The following is a 21,238-nucleotide window of genomic DNA, read 5'->3' on the forward strand; positions in this document are numbered from 1 at the left end:
AAGTTCTATGGAAAACTTTGACCTGCATTCTAGTGAATGGTTTTGGCTTGGAAAAGATGGGTTGCATCCTTATAAAACTGTCTAAGCCTCAAGTCTGACATCTGAAGCTTTACTTTCTAGTCCACCACTGAGAGTTTCAGATAAATCTTATACTTGAACAGTTATTAATATTCACTGCCTCATGGAAATTAACCAATCAAAGACAAAATGGATTCTCTGGACCCTTCTGACAGCTAAAAGACTGATGTTAAAAATTGGAAGCATAAGCACTCATAGATGATACCATGCACTGAGGACCTTACAATGCTTTTGATAAATGCACAGGTGCCATATACAGTGGTACCTCGGCTCACAAACTTAATCTGTTCCATGACTCTGGTTGCGACCTGCATTGGTCGTGAGCCAAGTCAAATTTCCCCATAAGGTTCAATGTAAATAAGGTTAATTCATTCTGTAAATATTTTTAATCACAGAAATTTGGAACAAAGTAACAAAGAACAACAAAGTACAGTAGAGAATACTAAACTAGGTGAGGGGGGAGGTTATTGTTTGGAGGGAGAGTCCAAACGAAAATCGTGCAGTAGCAATCATGCTTGGGGCGGGGGAGATGGGCACAATCATGCTCGGGGGGGGGGGGACGGACGTGATCACGATCGCACTCATGCAGGAAAGATGGGTGTGATCGTGTTTGTGCAGCAACATGGCCGTGATCATGGTTGCCACCAAATGTGGAGTTTGCGAACTGAGGAAAATTTTTTCTGAAATTTCTGTTCGTGACCTGATTTGGTCGTGAACTGAGGCATTCGTGAGCCGAGGTACCACTGTAGATGCCAACTTCAAATGGATACATGGATATTAGGTCTGCTTTTGTTGAAGTCTACGCATCATGGCTAGAAAGTTGAAATTCCATTCATACAAATCCACGTATGCATGTTCAAAACTGGAAAAAATGCCATTGGGCACCACACTGGGAATCTTTATGTGGGCGGGATCAGTGGATCTCATAGTAGGGAGTAAATCAGCTTCCCCCAATTTAGAGCCTTCCAGATCTTTTAGACTGAGACATGCATTATCCCTAGGCAACCTTGTCAATAGTCAGGATGATGCAAGTTTTAGCCCAAAATACTTGGAAGGCAGTTGGTTGAGAATCATTGTATGGGTCAGCTTAAAAACAAAACAAAAACTGAGGACTTCCCATTCTCGTAAGCATTAGGATCCCTGCAATTAACTTCAATGATTTATGTGACTTACTTGTTCCACAGTTGCTCTGTCTGATTTATCTTTTACTCGGTACCTTAGTTAAAATTAAAAAATGATACACTCTATTAAATTTCAAGATTATACAAATATATTAAAACTTATGAAAGAAAAGTTGAGAATACAATCAGTAGACCAAAAAACTCCAAAAATATTCCTCCAACTAAAATATTTGTTTAGGACCACCAGTTTAGAATTAATGTACAAAAGACAACCAAAACATTAACGTTCTTCAGAATCACAGAATAGTATAGTCAGAAAGGGCCATTGGGTCCAACCCTTCTCAGTGCAGTTAAACCATTCCTCTTAGATGGTTGTCCAGTTGCTTAGATGGCTGTTCAGTTGCATTTTGAATGAAAATATTCTTTAACAGCTCATCAAGAGAAAATGTCTACTCAGATCTCCAATTCTACAAAAATTAGGACTGTTATCTGAAAAAGAAATCTTCGCTAGCCTATGTTTATATATTTATAATAATTTTAAGGGAAGAAAGTATAATTCCTAGTTGCTGACTATGTATTGCAGCAGATGTTACCTTACAAGAGTAACTTTCTTGTATATGAGAGAAGATAAAATGAATCTCACATAGTGTACTATCTACAAATTCTATCTACAATACTACCTACTATCTACAATTATATTAAAAATGTTTTTAACAGCTCAGTTAATTATGGATTGCATTGCCTGTCTTCATATATAAGTTGTGCATCTATAGATGTGTATATCCTAACACTGATTTGGCTCTTTATCCCAAAGCAGGCTTTCCCAACATGAGCTGAACTGTATTTCCCATCATTTCCAGCTAGCATGAAATTTTGGGAACTGCAGTCTAACCCAGTTGGAAAGTACCAGTTTGGGGAAAATAACAGGCATGAAACTTGCCTCACAAAATTGGCAATTAGCAATGAGTCAAGTGCTAGAGCTTAGAATAATCAAATAGCTTGCTTATTACAGAAATATGAAAATAAAGCTTGGATAGCTCTCTGGTTAATGCCATGGAAAAGACTGGGGAAAGTGGTTCTTAATGCCAAAAAAAAGGGGGGGAGCAAAACATGTACTGGGACCCCAATCGAGGGGATAGGATACAATGTTGAACTGACCAAGACTGAAAAAGATGTCTCTGTTTGGCTATCTGAGGCAGCTTCCCTAAATCAAAGAGGAAATGTGTATCTATGGCCATTGACATAAAAGCTTTCCAACTAAGGCCAGGAGTGTTGAATGTGTAAGAACAGGGTTTCTGTGTCCCTGTTCTGGGTGCTAATCCCTATCCGAATGGTCACATAGGTATGACAATGTATTCACAGGCAGTGACAGGTACCTGATTACATCAGTAATCAGACACAGAGGAAGGCTACTTGCATATTTCTGGGGTCTCCTTCTTTCTGCTAAATGAGGGTAAGTGCACCTAACTTCTTATTTGCATGCTATCAGGAGTAAAAGAAGGCTCTTTGTAACATCCAGGTGCTAAGGATATATTTAAACAGCAATGCTACTTGGTGATAGGGTGACCTGATAAAATCAAGCATTTAAAGAACTGTAGCTACAATCCTAAACACACCTACATGGAAGCAAATCTCATTGAATTTACTACAGCTGACTTCCTAGTGAACATCGTACAGTGGTGTGAATGCTGCACACATATTACAATAGAAAAAATTCTCCTTTTATTTTATTTATAATGTTACCCAAAAGTTGGCTTTGATAGAACACAACCCCGTATCAATCCAAACAACCAAAGGAACATTTCTGTAAGACATTTATCATACTATATTCACATTACTTACATTTCTGCTTCTCTTTGCCTGGACTTCTCTGTAACTTTATTTATAACTGAGTCAGCCAAAAGCAGTTTGTCTGGAAAACATATACACACACACACATTAAGAAGAATACATACACCAATTACAGCAGCATCCTCCAATTTGAAATTAGCTTCAGCCCTGCAGCAGAAAATGTGTAGCTTTTCCAAGATGAAACAAGAAAAAAGTGATGAATATTACAACAGTTGAAAAGTCTGCCTCTGACACAAGCATTGCATTCAAATCCTTTAGAAGCAGTTCTGAACCCATTTACTCACTGCTCGGACCCTCTTCCATGGAAGAACAACATCAAGGAAAATGAGGCCATGGCCTAATACACTCAATCCAACTCTCACTGGGCTTGTATATAAAATGGCATGTGAAAAAGCAATCAGCTGTTACATGCTTTCATGCCTGAGAGGAGGCATGGGGTGTTTACTTCTCCAAGGAGAAGAAACTAGGTATTTGAATGACCTTCCTCCCCAAAGGGAGTCCAAGGCTTATTCACAATGGAGTGTAGACAGTACAAAGAATGGGAGCTTAGTACTTTCTTCCTCAGTGTGGATACAGCCCCCACCACACCTGCCCATTGGCCTTCCTGGCTGGAGCTGAAAGGAGTTGGTCCCTCTAGATATTTTAGCCTTAAGCTTCCATCAGTCCCAGGTAGGAGACTCAAAGATGCAATAGAAAACACTTGGTGGAACACACACTGGGAAAGGTTGGTTTAGACCAGGAGAAGACAACATACGGCACTCCAGATGTTTTGTCCTACAGCTCCCATCAGCATAGCCAATGGTGAGAGATTACAACTGCTGCAACCCAAAAGATCTGGAGGGCAAAGTTGCCCCTCTCCGGCTTAGGGCCCAATCCTATGGTCTGGATTCACTTCAGGGACTTCTGGGATCCCTGTAGAGGAGGAATGGCAGAGACTATTTTCACCTTTCTCTTTCCCCAATCTTCTGTACTTTCACAAGACAATCTTTTCAGTCATCTAGCAAGGCTGCTTCAGAGGGGGAGGAAGTTGCTGGAGGAGGGTGAGTATAATTAATACCCTCTTTTCTCCTCCTCCTCCTCAGTTAATTTATTTCCATGCTGACTGCAAGGCTGAGGAGTCTGGGGTCAGATCTTTAACTCCCCTTTCTGAAGCTGGAGGGCCGTCTGCAACCTTTGCAGAATTTCCCGAGACGCTCTCCTATGGACCACAGGATTGCTTTCTTGCTCTAAACTAGCAGCAGTACAGGGAAAGAAGAGAATAAGCATGCAATAGAGTGTAAACGAATCAGATACTGAGAGAAAAGAGCACTAGTAAAGAATGAAGTAGAAACAATACCAAGTTTTTTAAAAAATGAACTGTTCGCATAGCAATGCAGCTTATTTGAGGTAACAAAAATATACAAGTTGGTATCTGCTTCTGAAAATATACTCCTCTCTCGGCACAATGACTAGAACCTTTCCTGCAAGGGGATATATTCTGTCCTTCCATGCATTTCTCACACTGATACAAGAGAAAGAACTCCATTTGTCTGTCAGTAACAGGTAGGAAGTCTCTTCCCGGGTCTCATCTTTCATTCTATTTAACTGGACTACTCAAATGCATTAGTTCACTCATTTCCACAATTCCCTGGCCTATGTGTGAACAAATGTCTCAAAGGTAACATGAGCATCTCCATCAAGAAAAGCTCATCACATTGTCTAAACTCCTACAAAAGATTGAAGAGTATGGCGAGGTTACTGGGATGAAAACAAACAGAGAAAAGACAAAAATTGTTAGTAAAAAAATCTCACACAGGAGTAGAGAAAAACTCTGGCGGAACAAGTAGACTTTCAGATTGTTAAAAAGGTTAAATATTTGGGAATTTATCTTACAGCTAAGTGAACCACTGTGAAAGAAGACAATTACGATAAACTATTTAAGGATATTAAGAGTGATTTGGAAAAATGGGCTAATTTGCAATTATCCTTGCTGGGAAGAATAGCACTAGCTAAAATGAATATATTTCCAAAGCTTTTCTTTCTATTCCAAATGATTCCCGTAAAAATTGATAGAATTTTTTTTGATGATTTAAACTTTCAAATCTTGAGATGTATATGGAGAAAGAAACCAAGGATTAGTAAACTAAAAATACTTCAGGAGGCTAAAGATTATGTGCTATTATGTGCTATTTATTATGTGCTATTGTATTTCATTGTATTTTATCGTGTTGTAAGCCACCCCGAGGTTTCGGCAAGGGGCGGCATAGAAATGTTATAATAATAATAATAATAATAATAATAATAATAATAATAATAATAGTAGAATGGGGGCTTTGGTCTCCCTGATTGGATGCTGTGTTATTAAGCTTCTGTTTTAACGTGGCTAAAAGAATGGATAACCTTAAGAAATAAGAGAATCTTGTATCTCAAAGGGCATGATCTTGCAAATGGGTTGGCATACTTATATGTGGTACAAAAAGACTAAGGTACATGGTTCTTTTTTAAGTCATTATATTAGGAAATCATTAATGTTGGTGTGGGAAAAGTTAAAGACAAAATTGTATAATAAATTACCAAGATGGCTTTCACCTATGGAAGCTCTTGTATATCCAAATGCATTGAACTCTGAAGCGATCGTAAGATATGATGAAATTTTGGGTAATGATGGAGGACTGAAATTGAATCAAGAAATACAAGAACAAGGATCTAATATTTCTTGGTGGCATAAGGTGCAGATACAATCGAGATATGCTGAAGACTATAGAATGTGGGGCTTTTATAAAAATTTAACAGCATTTGATCAGGTGATGCATAAAGCAGATGAAAAAATGATTAAACGACTATATTATTTCTTACTAGACAGGAGAATGGAAGATGAACAGGTTAAGGAAACTATGATAACATGGGCACAAAACTTTGGATATAATATTGAATCAGAAAAATGGCAAAAGCTGTGGGAGAGAAATATTAAAGTAACATTAGCAACTTCATATAAAGAAAACTTGTATAAAATGTTTTATAGATGGTATTTGTCACCAAATAGACTAGCCAAGATGTTTCCAAATATGTCAAATGGATGTTGGAAATGTAAACATAAACTGGGTACCTTCTATCATATATGGTGGACTTGCGATAAAGCGAAAAAGTATTGGATTAAAATACATAAATGGCTTGAGAAAATGCTACAAAAATCCTTAGCTTTTAAACCTGAAGTTTTCTTATTAGGCATTATACCTGTTGATATTAGTAAACAAGAAATGTACTTGATTTTACATGTAATTACTGCAGCAAGGATTGCATTTGCCCAACACTGGAAAAGTGAAGAACCACCCACCGATGAACTGATCCTAAAAAACATCTTGGACTGTGCAGAAATGGACAGATTGACTTTGTCATTGAAGGAGAAAGAAGATACTGATTTCTATCAAACTTGGAACTCTTTTTATTATTGGCTAGAGAAACAGGACTTCGTATAGATTCAAATATGTTTTTAAGTTATCATAAATAGAAAAAATGTGGGGGCTGACCCAGCAGGTCCAGTGTTTCTGATGACTGATGTTGTTTTTAGTTTTTCTTTGTATTAGGGTTATTTAGAATAAAACTTATTAAAAAAAGAAAAAAAAAAGCTCATCACGCTTCATGGTGCATGCTCTACCTCCTGCCAGGCACCACCACCCTCTCTTGAACAATGGGGAAAAGACAGGACGCTTCCCTTGTGGAATTCAGACATCACCAGAACATCTTAAAATTCGTGTATAATCCAAGTGGCTGGCACATAAACAAATCTCTATAACAGAGTTTAGATGAGTCTTCCTCAATCCTAGTGCCGTCCACATATTTTGGACTAGAACTCTTGAATTCCTGACCATTAGGCTTGCTGGCTGAAACTCATAGGAGTTGGAGACTGAAGTTAGAGAGGTCTGGTTTAAAGAATAAAACATTTGTATGCTGTTAGCTAACTTCTCCATCCCCCATTTTCCTTACTTTCTTCTATTCTGCAAGCTGGGGTTTGCCTGCCTATTCAGAAAAGCCCAAAGATCAGTTCTATACATTTCAAATTGTTCATTTAGGCTACACGCTTTAAAAAAAAAAGTCAAAAGGAAAAAAACAGGTTTATACTGCCTGGTGAAGGCTGCAGAGTCTGAATTACTTCTTCCCAGCTACAGCATACAAATGGTGGGAACCCCAAACCCCAGTTTTAAGGGAACAGAAGGGCATGGGGAAAAACAGACAAGGTTGGAGAAGAGTTCCTGATTGGCCTGGTTTGCAAGGCACTTGCATGCTCCATTCTTCATTGCACCCCGAATTATTTTTTAAGTGGTACATCTCTACTTAGTAAAAGTATTTTTGGAAATAGAAAGCAAGAGACTGAAAAAGAGGGAAAAAATCTTATACGGTTGATGCATCACTCCGCATGATGCAGCTGAGCAGGCCACAGGTTTATTTTGTAAATTACTCCCAGGATTGACGCTGATGCACAGGGAAGACATGTATAAATCCATCTACTCCAACCCCTTAAAGATAGTCCATAGACAATTCTTTAGAGAAAAAGTTGAGAAATACCACACTCACCTAGATTGATTTTATGTTCAAACTTTCTTATGGCTTTATCTGTAGGAGTGGAAAGTTTAGCTGAGTTGCAACTTGGAGTCTGCTTGTTTGCCTGAAACAAAGGATCTGTAATATAACTGAACTTCCATATAGCCTTTAAATGCACACATCATACTCCCAACCCAAAAACCAGTCGAACCATCTGGATTAAGTGCTTCTGCCCACGGCCTTTACCATGCATATTCCCCACATCATGCTACTTCCTGCAAACCTGGCTTAGAACCTTGAGTCTAAGGCTGATGTAAGCTTCAACCCTGCTTAAACTGGCCGGGGAAGAATGGTGCAATGCTGCACCACACTCCTGATCATTCAATTCAAGTGAGGCACATGTCCCAGCTCAAAGACAAATGCAGCCTGCTTCAGCCAATGCAGAGTCCCAAAGACAGCTGATGGAAGTAAAGGTATTAAGTGAGACACATACCCTGACTGATCTCTAGAGTACTCAAAGGGTGGGAAGGTTGCCCACACAACACCTAACTATGCTTTACCGCCTTGCACCTGAGCAGAAAGCAGATGAAGCAAAGCCCACATGGTTCCCGCACAACTCTTCTTAGGAATGGGCAGGGGGAAGAATAAATCAGGTTTCAGTTTTGCTTTGCCTGATTCCTAGAAGGTCATTATGGGCAACCCAGAAAGATAAAAATATTTCAAAATAAAAGTCTAGCTGATTGCTTTAAAAAGTTAACTAACGCTTTGGATTGTTTAGTGGGCTTTGGCTAAGGTTGAGCATAGTGTAATATCTACATGGTCATACTGGCTGAGTTGTAGTTTAATCCACCTAGAAAATGCCAGACTGTGAGAGGCTGAGCAAGAGTTTATTTTAAGCCATGGTTTCTTTTTCATATGGAGTGGGAAGCCAGGAATAGATGAATGCAAAACCCTCTCGCTGGCCACAGAAGCACAAGAGAAGCTTGAGCCCAACACTTTGTGCAGGTGCCTTTCCATTCATACACACAGCACTCAACTACAGTTGTGTATCATGGATCAATACAACCACTGACATGTTGCATTTTCAGGAATCCTCTGTGTTCCTGTGAGGAAAGCTCATAGTGCAATAAACCAATTTACTCTCTAAGCTGCCACGGCTCTTTTCCGTTGCTGGAAACAAAGTGGGATTCTTTTTTGTTCAAAGATGAGCTCCACTAGTGCATTATGGTTGCCTCCCTGCAACATTATTGCTAAAGGATTAGATTAAATCCCCCACCAGGGTAGCTAGTAGCAAAACTCATTTAAGAGTGAGAATTACAGTGCTGGGTTCTCAAAGCACACATTCCCTCAATAAAATGCATAACTGATTTAAGGAACAATCCTATCAAACTTTAGACAGAAAAATAGTGTTACAACACTCAGCATGCTCTGGACAACATAACTTTTTTCTATTTAAACTTGCATAGGATTGCACCCTTAACTTGAGATTAATTTATGATTGCACCCTTAGCCTTTTTTTCCCTATTTAAACTTGCATAGGATTGCACCCTGGGGTTATGGTGTGGAATACAAATGCAATTACTAAATAAATACATCAAACCTGCTTCCCTTCCAATTCCTTTCCCTGTATGTCATGTCTTTTAGATCATGAGCCTCCAGGCAGGGACTGCCCTCTTTTATGATTTTATGCTGCTCCAGGAGCCTACTTGCTGAGGGATTAAAAAACCCTGCCCAGTAAATACAAAAATAAATACCTGCAGGCTTCTTCCTCCAGAGACAGGATTTCGGTTTGTCAACTTTCCTGTGGTATCATCCCAGTCCCAATCATCATCTCCTTCCTCATTGCTCTCATCAAATTCATCCCAGTCGGCTTCCTCCCGCAAGCGCGACTGCTGCATTTGCACAACCACCTTCTCCTCCAGAGCGGCTTTCATCACCTGGACACGTTCACTTTTTTTAAAGCACATTTTAATAAAATCTTAATGCACTCATCACGGAAGGCGAGTTTGCATAACACAACAACCCAACCTGTGAATAAGCCAAGTAGTGTGGACTATTGATGAAACAGCCCATGGTATACACAATAAACAATTGGGCTCACCATGGGGTTTTCTCCCCCATTTCCTTAGCTGCTTTTCCCATGTTTAAAGCTCCTTGCTGCTGCCAGTTAACAGCCAGCCAGTCTACCATGGTAGCAGAAATGTCCTAATGGAAATTGTATTTTTTCTTATTCCTTCAAAGGCATACTTACAGATACCTGAATGTGGGCCCTTGCCTGGGCAATGTCATGATGAGTGCTTGCTATCAAAGAGAAGGAACAACATCTACAAACAACTGACCAAACAAGGCTACATATTGGTTACTTGGTGCATACTTGACAGCTGTCAGTCAGTGAGCTGTCAATTGCAAAGAATTACACAAAGGGTGGCAAAACTTTTTTGGGGGTGATTCTTTAACTTTTTAGCACACCCTGACTAATGTGTCAATCCCTTCCACCTTTCCACATGTCCCTCAGCTTCTAGGCACTTCAAAAATGAAAAATCTATATCCCCACTCCTTTGTGTGACCGCTTACTTTTGGTAACTGTCAAAAGAAAAAATCTTTTAAAAACCTATCTGGAAAATTTTTAATACTGTTTCTGGACAGGGGAACACACACAGCATTTACAGTGATGAAGAACTCGTGGTCTTCCAGTTGTTCCCAGACTACAACACCTACTATCCCTGGCCATACTACCTAGGGCTGATAGTAGAGACCAACAACAGCTGGAGGGCCACAGGTTCCCTAGAAACCAAATATATTACACTGAGATAGCATCTGGGAACATGGATTCACTCTTTGCTAGCTCTGATAACTAACTCCTCCTTAAGCCTCTTTAAGGCTTAGAACAGCATCTGGGAAAATCCCCTGCCCTTTTCCAGAGAAGGATGGCAGGGGTCTCTCCAACTCACAGCAAGTGCGAGGACTGTAGGCTGTAGGCGAGGACTTTATGCAGAATACCACAGGCTAAGGTGTGCCCCATCTGCCTTTGGTGTGGAATACTACTGGTGGCAACCATTCTGGTTAGGTTCCAAGACTGGCCAAAATTTGGACACTTGCTTCATCAATAGGGTTCTAAAAAATATTAACTAATGTATTTATGGTGGGGTGGGAATGATCTGTGGATCTGCCCCCACCCCCACAAATGTGTTAAGGGCTGCTGCCTATTGCTGCTGATTTTGCTGCCAAAATTCCACTGCATAACTTCCCCAGAAGGAGACTCCTTTAAAAGAAGACATGGAGGGAATGCATGGCTTGTACATAAGCAAAACCTGACTCCTGGGGATCCCAGGAGTGGGATTCTGCTTCCCCACACACCTTCTTTTAAGAGAAAGCATGGTGTTTTTGCTGCAGCACTGGCAAGTTCTCCGGCCAGCAGGGGGCAACAACAGCTGCAAAAACAGTTGTGGGGTGCACACAGAACCCACATGTCACCCACCTCTGATTTATGAAGGGATATTTTCTTTCCCTCCTTAAGGATGTACAAGAAATCCAATAGGATGAACTGGGAACAGGACTACAAACCTGCTTGATTATCATACATTCAGTTCTGCAAACAGATACAGTTGTGTTAAATTGGCTGTACCTGAAGCCAGTACAACACCTACAAATTGATGAAATCAAGCTACTGAACTTGCTAATGGTGGCTGCTCTCAGCACATAACAATTTAGGATAAGAATGAAAAGCAAGAAACCACTGAAAATATTGCTTCTTTTTACATCAGTAATTCGACCCCTTTTTCTCCATACCTGTTCCCCCAACATATCTAGAAAAATTACTATTGTTATCCAAATTAAAAACTGAAAGAGTTGGGGCAGGGCATAGATGGGGAAGAGGTTTTGTTTTTCATATGATCTGAAAATCATCCAGGCCATTTATTTCTGGATTACCTGTCTGAAGCTTCTGCATCGTCAAATTGTCCTGGTACTATTTGACTCATAATTTCCTCCCTGTAATCCATGGCTGCAATTAGATGCTCTTTAGTACTGGCAAGATGTGCTGTCTTTTCCGATTCCTATAATTGGTATACATGTTATAAGATGGTATATGGTACATTATGAGCATACAGTTTCTGGCTATATACACTTATTAAAATAATACCAACTGTAAGTTCCATGCAGATGCATTGCTATATATGTACATAAACTACTTAATATTACTTGCCATGCAGTTTTGACCATTACATATTGACTGAAAATCTCTGTGTTACAATTTGAACACCTTGGAATATGTAGTGCATTCTGTCTGAAAGAAAAACAGCAAAGCTTGCAGAACAAAAAAAACGCGCTCCCTATAGATGTTTTTACTTTTCACCCACATGATTTGGGAATCTTCAAACTGGTAACATGGTGTGTGTTATCTCACCCATCTAAGACATTTTATTAGCTTGGTAGACTTGGCAAGCTACTGAACTAATAAAATATATTCCAAACAGTAGCAGTCAAATGTCAGAGAATGCCACATAACTTTACAATTATGTTTTAACATTGGGTTTTGAATGTTAAATGATGCTGTTGCTTTATTTTATTTCTACATTCATTTCATTTTTTAAACTTTGTAACTGTAGGCTAATCCCAGTGTATTCCAAGATGAAAACCAAATGTTCAGAAATTGTTTATATATGTGTGAATGCTTAAATTACCATAAATCATTAGTCCTTTGCAATTAGTGTCATTATTCCACAGTAATACATTTGTCTTGGCTCCAAACTTACTGTTTAAAAAGATTTCTCTGGTCAAATAACTATTGAGAATTTTTAAACATTAAAACATTTGTTGTTGTTGTTAGTTGTGAAGTCGTGTCCGGCCCATCGTGTGTAGTGGTTAAGAGCGTGGGACTGGGACTCGGACAATCTGGGTTCGAGTCCCCGCTCGGCCATGGAGCCAACTGGGTGACTTTGGGCCAGTTACAGACTCTCAGCCCAACCCACCTCACAGGGTTGTTGTTGTGGGGATAAGATGGAGGAGGAGAACGATGTAAGCTGCCTTGAGCCCTTTGTAGGAAAAAGGCAAGATATAAATCGCAATATAAATAAATATAAATAAATAAAACATTCCTCCAGGCCTTCCTGTCCTCCACCATCTCCTGGAGTCCACTTAAGCTCATGCTGATTGCTTCAGTGACTCCATCTAGCCACCTCATTCGCTGCCGTCCCTAGTTGCTAACACTGAGATTTATTAGGAGGACAACCATAAACTTTGTGATTTTAGGATAGAAAACCACAGAACAACAGCCACTCCAGATTATTTACTTAAATTTTGTTTACATGAATACCCTGTCTTTTTCCTTCTTGCAAGGAACCCAAGACAACTTACATGCTCCTCTGCATTTAATCCTCACATTCGCCCTATAAACTAGTCAGGCTGAAGTCAGGGTCTGACCCAAAATCACCCAGTAAGCTTCACCAGCAGATGGGAACCAGAAACCAGATTGCCTTTATTGCACTTAGCCTACTGCACCATACTGCTATTTTACTTAACACTGAGGCTGGCTACTTAACACAGCATACAAGTCTGCTGCACCCTTATGTGTGAGGTGCTGCACAGCGCACAGGAGTGTTTCATGATTACAATAAAACCTTGCACAGTGCAAGTTGCCAAGAGAGCAGCAGACAAAATCCCAGTTCAAATTTCCCCACCGTGTTTGTTTTTTGGTCCACCAAACCCAATACTGTATACTCTGTCCAGCAGGAGCAACTCTCCACGAACTCAGGTTTTATTACTTGCTATATGAGGAAGCAACACCAAACCAGATAAAGGGCCCATCTAGTCCAGCACTCTGGTCACACAGAGGCCAACCAGCTGCTTTTGGGTAACCCACAAAGAGGGCGTGCATGCAACAGCACCCTCCTGCTCCCCAGCAACTGTGAACAAAGGCAGACTACCACTGAACCTGGAAGCCGCATATCGCCATCAGGACTAGCCGCCATTAATATAGCCTTGGAGCACCAGCGGCCGGGACATACTGGGAGTGGGAAAACTTCCTTTCTGTTCCAACATACATAGACTTAGGGCCCTAATATTACGAGAATAAAACTGCAGTTTTGAACACCTTCCAATCCAGGTGAGCAAACGCCCTGGGACAATCTGAAACAGCGGGCAGCAGTGCAAGCGGCACTCCAGCCCAGCCTCGGGCTAAAAGCAGGACAACTGACAGAGAAACCCCGAGCGCTTCCAACAAGGCCGAGCGAGCACCCTGTTCCCCAGCCGTGCTCTGTGGACCCCGGAGGCACAGCTTACCCACCCGCGGTAGACGGCTGCGGGCACCACTCCAAGCAGGAACCGCTTCCGACCCACGAGGTGCAAATCAAGCTCCTTCCTGCACAAGCGTCGCCAATTACGTTCTACGGCTCCCCGGAAGGGTCATGAAGGAGCGCCGGAAATATGTTTCTCTAACAGCGGCTTCCGATAGCGTATGGCAGAATTCTGGGAATTGTAGTCTGACATGAATTGTAGGGCCTCATGTGCGGCGAACGTATACGCGTGGGTTGGGGCACGCCTGCAAGCTGCTGCTGGAAATAGTGCAGTTACGCTGAAATGCACGCTTCACTTCTGCATTTTGAGCAAATATCCCTGCTTTCTGGGGGATTGTGGGAATCGTAGCCGAACACATCTGAAGGGCACCAGGTTAGGGAAGGCTGAAATACACTTTTCAAGTTAGTGAGAGCATTATTCTCTAGGTACGTTGTGCTACAATCCCCAGCATCCTCAGTGCCCTGGGAAGAACTGAGGGTGATGAGAGTTGTAGTCACCCTATCTTGAGGGCGCCGCCTTGAGGAAGGCTAAGATAGACGCCCTGAATCTTTCTCCCGCGCAGTTGCCCATTACGACGAATCGTGCTTTCATTTATTTATGGAAACGTGGAAAATGCACCCGGGGTGGCCTTGAGCGCAGCCGCTGGGCGAGAGAACAGAATGTTTATTCTCAAAGCAGCCCTGCCGTGGCGGTCTCGGCCACTTTTCGGCAAGCGGATTGGCCGTGCAGGCTCCGATTCTTTGTGACGTCACCGCGGATCTGGCCTCTGCAACCGTTACACGGGCAAGAAGCGGTCAACAACTCTTTGCGAAGACATCGCGGTAGTTAAGTGGCAGGCTCTTCTCAGGGGAACCTCGGGCAATCTCAATGGACCGAGGAAACTGTGAGCATTGTGGTATTCAAACCGTCTCCAATGAAAGAAGGCTTGAAAAAAAAAATCCCCATGATTAAATCGTCCTTTTCCACCTCACTGCTATGTAGCCGATTACAATTTACACGTATGCGAAAGCTTGAAGCAAAGTATAAAGCGTATCTGTATAAGGGGAGAGCTAGTATGGCATTATGGTGAGATTGGGACTTGGGAGAAGCAGGTTTTAGGTCCCACTCGGCCAAGAAGCTCATTGGGTGGCCTTGGGGCAGTCACAGTTCTCGGGCTAATTTATCTTCCCCGGAAGCAGTTTTCCTCTATTTGTTGCCCTCCAGATGGGTAGGCTGATTTTCGTCATCAGAGAATGAAGTCTCAAATTATGGGACTGTGAAATCCTCATCCTCCACTGTAGGGAGTTGCTGTAAAATGGCTAGATGCCATATTTTTGAAAACACTTCACCCCCAATAACTCACCTCCAGTTAGCCTGGCCTTGACATTATTTTACACTTGTTTACCTTGAACTGCATTTGCCATTCTGATGCCCATTCTTTCAGTCAGAAGAGAGACTTTGCAGCACCACCCAACCCCTTTTTGTTTTAACCATACTCTAAATACTTTGATGTCATCAGCAAAACGAGCCACTTCACTGTTTACTCCTAATTTCAGATTATTTATGAGTAAGTTGAAAAGTATTAGTCCTAATATAGATCCTTATTATTATTATTATTATTATTATAACATTTCTATGCCGCCCCTTGCCGAAACCTCGGGGCGGCTTACAACATGATAAAATACATTGAAATACAATAGTACATAATAAATTACCATTAAATATAACAATACAAAAAATACATTGATTTACAAATACAAAATTAAAATTATCAGTATAAAATAAAAATATAGGAGGAGAAAGAGAAGGAAGAAGAAGTTGCCCTGGCCAGATCATATGTTTTAACAATTGAAATGATGTTTAAATAAAAAGGTCTTTACCTGGCGCCGAAAAACCAGTAACGACGGTGCCAGGCAGACCTCTTTGGGGAGTGAATTCCATAGGTTGGGCGCCACCGCAGAGAAAGCCCTCCTCCGGGTACTTACTCTCCTAATTTCTTTCATGGAGGGTTCCCGGAGAAGGGACTCTCCCGCAGACCTCAAAGGGTGGTCGGGCATATACGGACGTAAGCGCTCGTTCAGGTAGCCAGGACCCAAGCCGTTTAGGGCTTTGTAGGTCATAATCAACACCTTGAATTGGGCCCGGGCTTCAATGGGAAGCCAGTGAAGCTGATGGAGGACTGGAGTCATGTGAGCATAACGCCCCGTCCCCGTCAGCAACCTGGCAGCTCTATTTTGCACCAATTGAAGTGTTCGGACTGTCTTCAGGGGAAGCCCCACGTAAAGCGCGTTACAGAAGTCTAGGCGGGAAGTCACCAGCGCGTGTGTCACCGTCGCCAGGCAGTCGTACTCCAGGTAGGGGCGCAGCTGATTAATCAGCCGAAGCTGAAGGAAGGCGTTCCTCGCTACCACTGTCACCTGAGCTTCCAAAGAAAGCTCCGGGTCGAGGAGTACTCCTAAGCTGCGGACCTTATCCCTAAGAGGGAGTGTTGCACCATTCAGGACCAGGTCAAATCCACCCTCTCCGAAACCCGATCCGCCAACCAACAGGACCTCCGTCTTGTCTGGGTTGAGTTTCAGTTTATTGGCCCTCATCCATTCCCTTACCTCGGCCAAGCACCGGTTCAGCACAGCCACTGCCTCACCTGGATTAGTGGAGAATGAGAGGTAAAGCTGGGTATCATCAGCGTATTGATGATTCCGCAGCCCACACCCCCTGATGACCTCTCCCAGCGGTTTCATATAGATGTTAAATAGCAGAGGGGATAGAATGGAGCCCTGTGGTACCCCATGGCATAGCTGCCATGACGTAGAGACATGGTCCCCCAGCACTACCTTCTGGAATCGACCGTCGAGATAGGAGCGGAACCACTGCAAAGCAGTGCCTCCAACCCCCAATCCCGCAAGTCTATCCAGAAGGATACCATGGTCGATGGTATCGAAAGCCGCCGAGAGGTCCAGAAGAACCAACAGGGATGTACTCCCCCTGTCCTTCTCCCTGCACAGGTCGTCGTACAGGGCGACCAAGGCAGATTCAGTACTGTACCCGGGTCTGAAGCCGGACTGAAAAGGATCACAACTGTTTACATCCCTCCACTGGGAGAATTTGCTTTTTCTTTATGCTCTCTGGTTTCTATTCTTTAACCAGTTATTAATCCATAAAAGAACCTCTTATTCCATGACTGCTGCATTTGCTTGGGAGTCCTTGGTGAGGAATTTTGTCAAAAGCCTTTGGAAGTCCAAACTGCAATGTAGACTTGAATCAGAAAAGAAAATTGCCAAGATTGTACTCCTCTAATACAAATCAGTTGTGTAGCCATACTGTAGAATGGATACAGTTCTGTTCAATGCACTGAAAAGGGATATTGTAGAATTGGGAAAGGGACAGAAAAGAACAACTAACATGAGCAAGGGGCTGGAGCTACTCCTCTATGAGGAAATGTTACAACATTTTATTTAGCTTAGAAAAAAGGCAAATACAGGGAGACATAACAGAGCCATACAGATTATGCATATTGTGGAAAAAGTGGCTAGAGAGACATCCCTGCTATCTCTCCCTCTTTCTCTTTTGCTCATAATACTAGAGGACATGATTATGCCGTAAAGCAATTTTGTGGGAAATCGAGGTTAGCTAAACGGAAGTACTTTTTCTCATAGCACATAGTTAAACTGTAGATTCACAACCAGTCATTTGGATAGCTTTAATGGAACTGGACAAATTCATGGAGGAGAAAGTTATCAGTGGTTACTTATGATACTGCTATCCAGGATCAGAGGCAGTATGCTAGTGGGCACCAGTTGCTGGCAGAAATGAGTGCGAGGCTGCTGTTGCATTCACATCCTGCTTGTGGATTTCCTGGGGGCCCAGTGGGCCACTGTGTGAACAGAATCCTCGACCAGATGGACCTTTGGTCTGATCTGGCCTGACCTTTCTTAATGTTGTACACAGTCCTGAGACACTAGTGATGGGACAGTCTATAAAAGCTAGCTAAATAAATAAATAAATAAATAAATGTATTTAGGAGGCTTCATCCCATCCACTAGGTAATGCTAACCAGATCCGCTTCAGTTGAATTTTATTTCCTAGAACAATACCTTAAACTACCTCCTGTTTTCTTAATATAAAGGCTGCCTAATTTCTTTCTGTGATCTATGGGCGAAAGGAATCAGAGTGCTTCAGCTGTGATGGAAGACACAAGTAGCTTTATATTCCACAAAATGGAGGCTGTGACTTCTCCACACACTCCTTAATATTATCAGGGTCAGCAGAAACCTTGCAGAGTCCTCCTCTCACAAACACCTCCAAGTAGTCTGGACTTGGCAGCCAATGTCAGGGTTCACACAACTCATTGAATCCTTTGGGAATTTTAACTTGGTGCCTAACCGATCAGGCATGGCAAGGGTTGTATGCCTCCTCCTCCTCCCCCCACTCCTATTCCCTTCCCCTGCCCCTGAAGTATCCCATGGGTCACTGCAGGAGCCCCTGAACCCCAGCAAGCCATTTAGCACTGGCCGTGGCTTGACTTCAAAGGAGAGTGCAGGGGTGTTATCCACACTTGGGCAAGTGAGGGCAGTACAGTGACACGTGAAGAACACCATCCAAAATACGAGGATTTGCTGCACCACCAAGGAGTCACCTTTTTCTCCTTCCTCCACACTGCCATATATAACATCTTACGGGAAGTAGAGTTACCTGAATCTCAAAAGTTTGCACATTTATTTTTTGGTGATCTTTTGGTTAGTTGGATAAAGGTAACACAGCAACACAGATTGTGGAATTTTTGTTGTAGTGGACATTTTAGTCTAAAATTAATTAAATCACAATGAACAATAGTATTTGGAATGCTAATGACCGGGACACACCATGTCTGCAATCTGCACTCAAATGAGTGTTGGTTTTGCCAGTAGGATGTGGAAAGGGGACCATGGAAGTGGGATGCCAGTAGAATTAGATTGCTGGTAACAGAGATTTGGGTGGTATGGACACTTTTTTTTTGCTAGAAACCCCAGCTATCCAACAGGAAACAATGGCCTGATATAGATTAGTATATTATTAATGTTATTATTAGATTGTGTTCATATCACTTCCTCCTCCACCCCCCCCCACCCATGAGGAACCCAAGGTGATTTATATAACTGCATTTTAACCTCACAACAACCCTGTGAGTTAGGTTAGGCTGAGAATGAGTGACTGGCTCACACTCCCCTAGTGAGCTTCATGGCTGAGTGAGGATTAGAATTCAGATCTCCTAGGTCCGCAGTTGACACTTTAACCACCACACCATATGGGGACAATTCTATGCATGTTTAGACAAAATGAAATCCTACAACTTTCAGCAGCGTTGGCTGAGGAATGCGGGAATTTGTAGGACTTTTTTTCTGTTTAAACATGCATATCGTTGTGCCTTAAGTCATGCTGTGTATAATTCAGTGAGGATGCCTGTAACCCAGCAAACTCAAAAAATTATGGAAGTTTATGCAGCACAGGAAGAATGTGAAAGTCACCTCTGTGTTCTTCCTGCCCTGCAATACAGTCAGATGGCTAATTTCAACCATCTAATTGTGATACTTTGGAGAGGGAGGGAAGGAGGTTGATGTACCACCAGGATATGTTGCACCTTGGTGGCACTGGTCTCCTCCTGGTCCTTTCCCACCTCAGCCACTAAGTGCCTTTTTCATGGTCGTTCATACAGCCTCGAAGAAACGGCTTGTATGGTTCTTTCCACACTGGTTGACAGATCTGATTTTTGATCTCAGAGCTGGGAAAATGATTGATCCCCTGGGCTTCTAAATGCTGTCCATGGGCCATACAATTGTTCTCTGTTTTGCCCTATTCCCTTGTAGGTTGGTCTAGGATTGCAACTTCAGAGTTTGATTGTCATGTTATATGCATGTATTGTCAAACATTTAAAAACAACAGCAGCAGCAAATTTTAAAAAGGAGGATATGCAATTACTGGAATGAAAGCCTAAAAGTCCACTACAAGAAATTATACATAAAGAACAATCTCTTGTTGTAAATGCCTACTGCCCTGTTGAAAAGCATGCTGACAATTCTCTTAAAACATTAAAGACTGTTTTGAGTTTTAACCTAAGAAAAACAATTCATTTGCATTTTTGGGGCACGGGATGGAACAGTTGTAGTAAATTGTTAAGGCATGTTTTATTTCAAGCATTTTGTTTTACACAGATGTTTTAATGTTATATATCATCCTGGGCCCATATGTAACGTATTGAAGTAACCCTTTTCATTTTTCTTTAGGAATCGCCACAACAAAGGAGGATCTGCATACCTGGGAGTGAACTATCATGAGCAAAGAACCTCTTTCCATCAGACATGTTTCTCTGGAGGAGGAATATCAAGACCTGCTGAAAACAGAAAGCTGCAATATAGCTCCAGAGATCTTTTGGGTAAGTACATAGTTTGTGGTCAGTATTGGTACTCTCTTCTGACATTTAATGAATTCACATCTTGAAGCAGAAGCCTTACTATTGTGCCTGCAACACAATGCCAGGGCAGTCCTGCCTCTTAATCCACCCCACACAAGCCACTGATTTGTCAACTAGCTTTGATTATGTAAAAAGTTACTAGCAAGCCAGTCTGGCATGAGGCTACACAGCAGGTTGCATTACAAACAATTGCTGGAAAAGAGTCAAACTGCCTTTGCATCATATAAAGCCAGCATCTAAAACTAATGTGGCAGATTAGAATGTAGAAACCAAACTAATTAGGAAATTGTTAGACCCTTCCCAGTCAGGCCAGGCATGTAACAAAAAAACCCCTGCCTTCAAGGCAAGAGTATCTTTGGAGTATCTTTGGCAGAGGATTGTTTGGAACACCACATTATTCTGCACCGCTCCTCCCTCCTGATTTGGTGTCTAATCCTGACATGGTAGATTCCTCCCCCACTCCCTCTTTCCCTTCACTCCGGCTCAGTGTTTCATAGTTTCAGAGAGGCTAGGATTAGGGAGAGGAAGTAGCCACTCCCTATGTACTTCTAAGACCCTGGAAGTCACTTAGGAAGAAACCCAGGAGTGTTGAGTTTGATGATACAGTTGTACCTCAGATCATGAACTCCTCAGTTCACAACCAAATCGGGTCACAAACAGAAATTTCAGAAAATGTTTGTCTCAGGTCGCGAACTCCACATCGGATGACGATCGCGATCGCACCTGTCTTCCCTGCATGGGTGCGATCACAGTCATGCTCGGGGGTGGGGGAGATGGCCGTGATTGCACCTGTCTTCCCTGCCCGAGCATGACCACGACCGCACCTGTCTATGGCCACGGTCGGACTCATGCAGGGAACACAGGCATGACTGCGGTCATGCTGGGAAGAGGGGAGATGGCCGTGATCTTTGTTATTCTTTGTCACTTTGCTTCAAATTTTTCTGACAAA

The 21,238-nt window shown here is 42.1% G+C and overlaps 2 protein-coding genes across 4 annotated transcripts in view; one reads left to right on the plus strand and one right to left on the minus strand.

The window, feature by feature from the left end:
- Positions 1–13,946, minus strand: part of RIOK1 (RIO kinase 1) — a 29,062-nt gene extending 15,116 nt beyond the window's left edge. Inside the window, exons 1-6 of one of the 2 annotated variants that reach the window (XM_044455297.1) lie at positions 13,852–13,946; positions 11,499–11,623; positions 9,323–9,518; positions 7,602–7,692; positions 3,042–3,111; positions 1,252–1,294 (exon numbers count right to left, since the gene is read on the minus strand). In XM_044455297.1, coding sequence (XP_044311232.1) covers positions 1,252–1,294; positions 3,042–3,111; positions 7,602–7,692; positions 9,323–9,518; positions 11,499–11,569 — 471 coding nt within the window. In that variant the 5' untranslated portion in view covers positions 11,570–11,623; positions 13,852–13,946. Of the gene's footprint in view, positions 1–1,251; positions 1,295–3,041; positions 3,112–7,601; positions 7,693–9,322; positions 9,519–11,498; positions 11,624–13,851 lie in introns of those variants that run through there. The other variant, XM_044455298.1, reaches the window with a different exon arrangement.
- A 706-nt stretch (positions 13,947–14,652) lies between these two features.
- CAGE1 (cancer antigen 1) overlaps positions 14,653–21,238 on the plus strand; it is a 36,987-nt gene continuing 30,401 nt past the window's right edge. For both annotated transcript variants that reach the window (XM_044455741.1, XM_044455742.1), the window contains exons 1-2: positions 14,653–14,745; positions 20,102–20,250. In XM_044455741.1, the coding sequence (XP_044311676.1) occupies positions 20,149–20,250 (102 nt within the window). In that variant the 5' untranslated portion in view covers positions 14,653–14,745; positions 20,102–20,148. The remainder of the gene's footprint in view (positions 14,746–20,101; positions 20,251–21,238) is intronic.

This window comes from Varanus komodoensis, unplaced genomic scaffold (assembly GCF_004798865.1).
Source record: "Varanus komodoensis strain SLA01 unplaced genomic scaffold, ASM479886v1 scaffold8, whole genome shotgun sequence".
NCBI classification, from domain to species: Eukaryota; Metazoa; Chordata; class Lepidosauria; order Squamata; family Varanidae; genus Varanus; species Varanus komodoensis.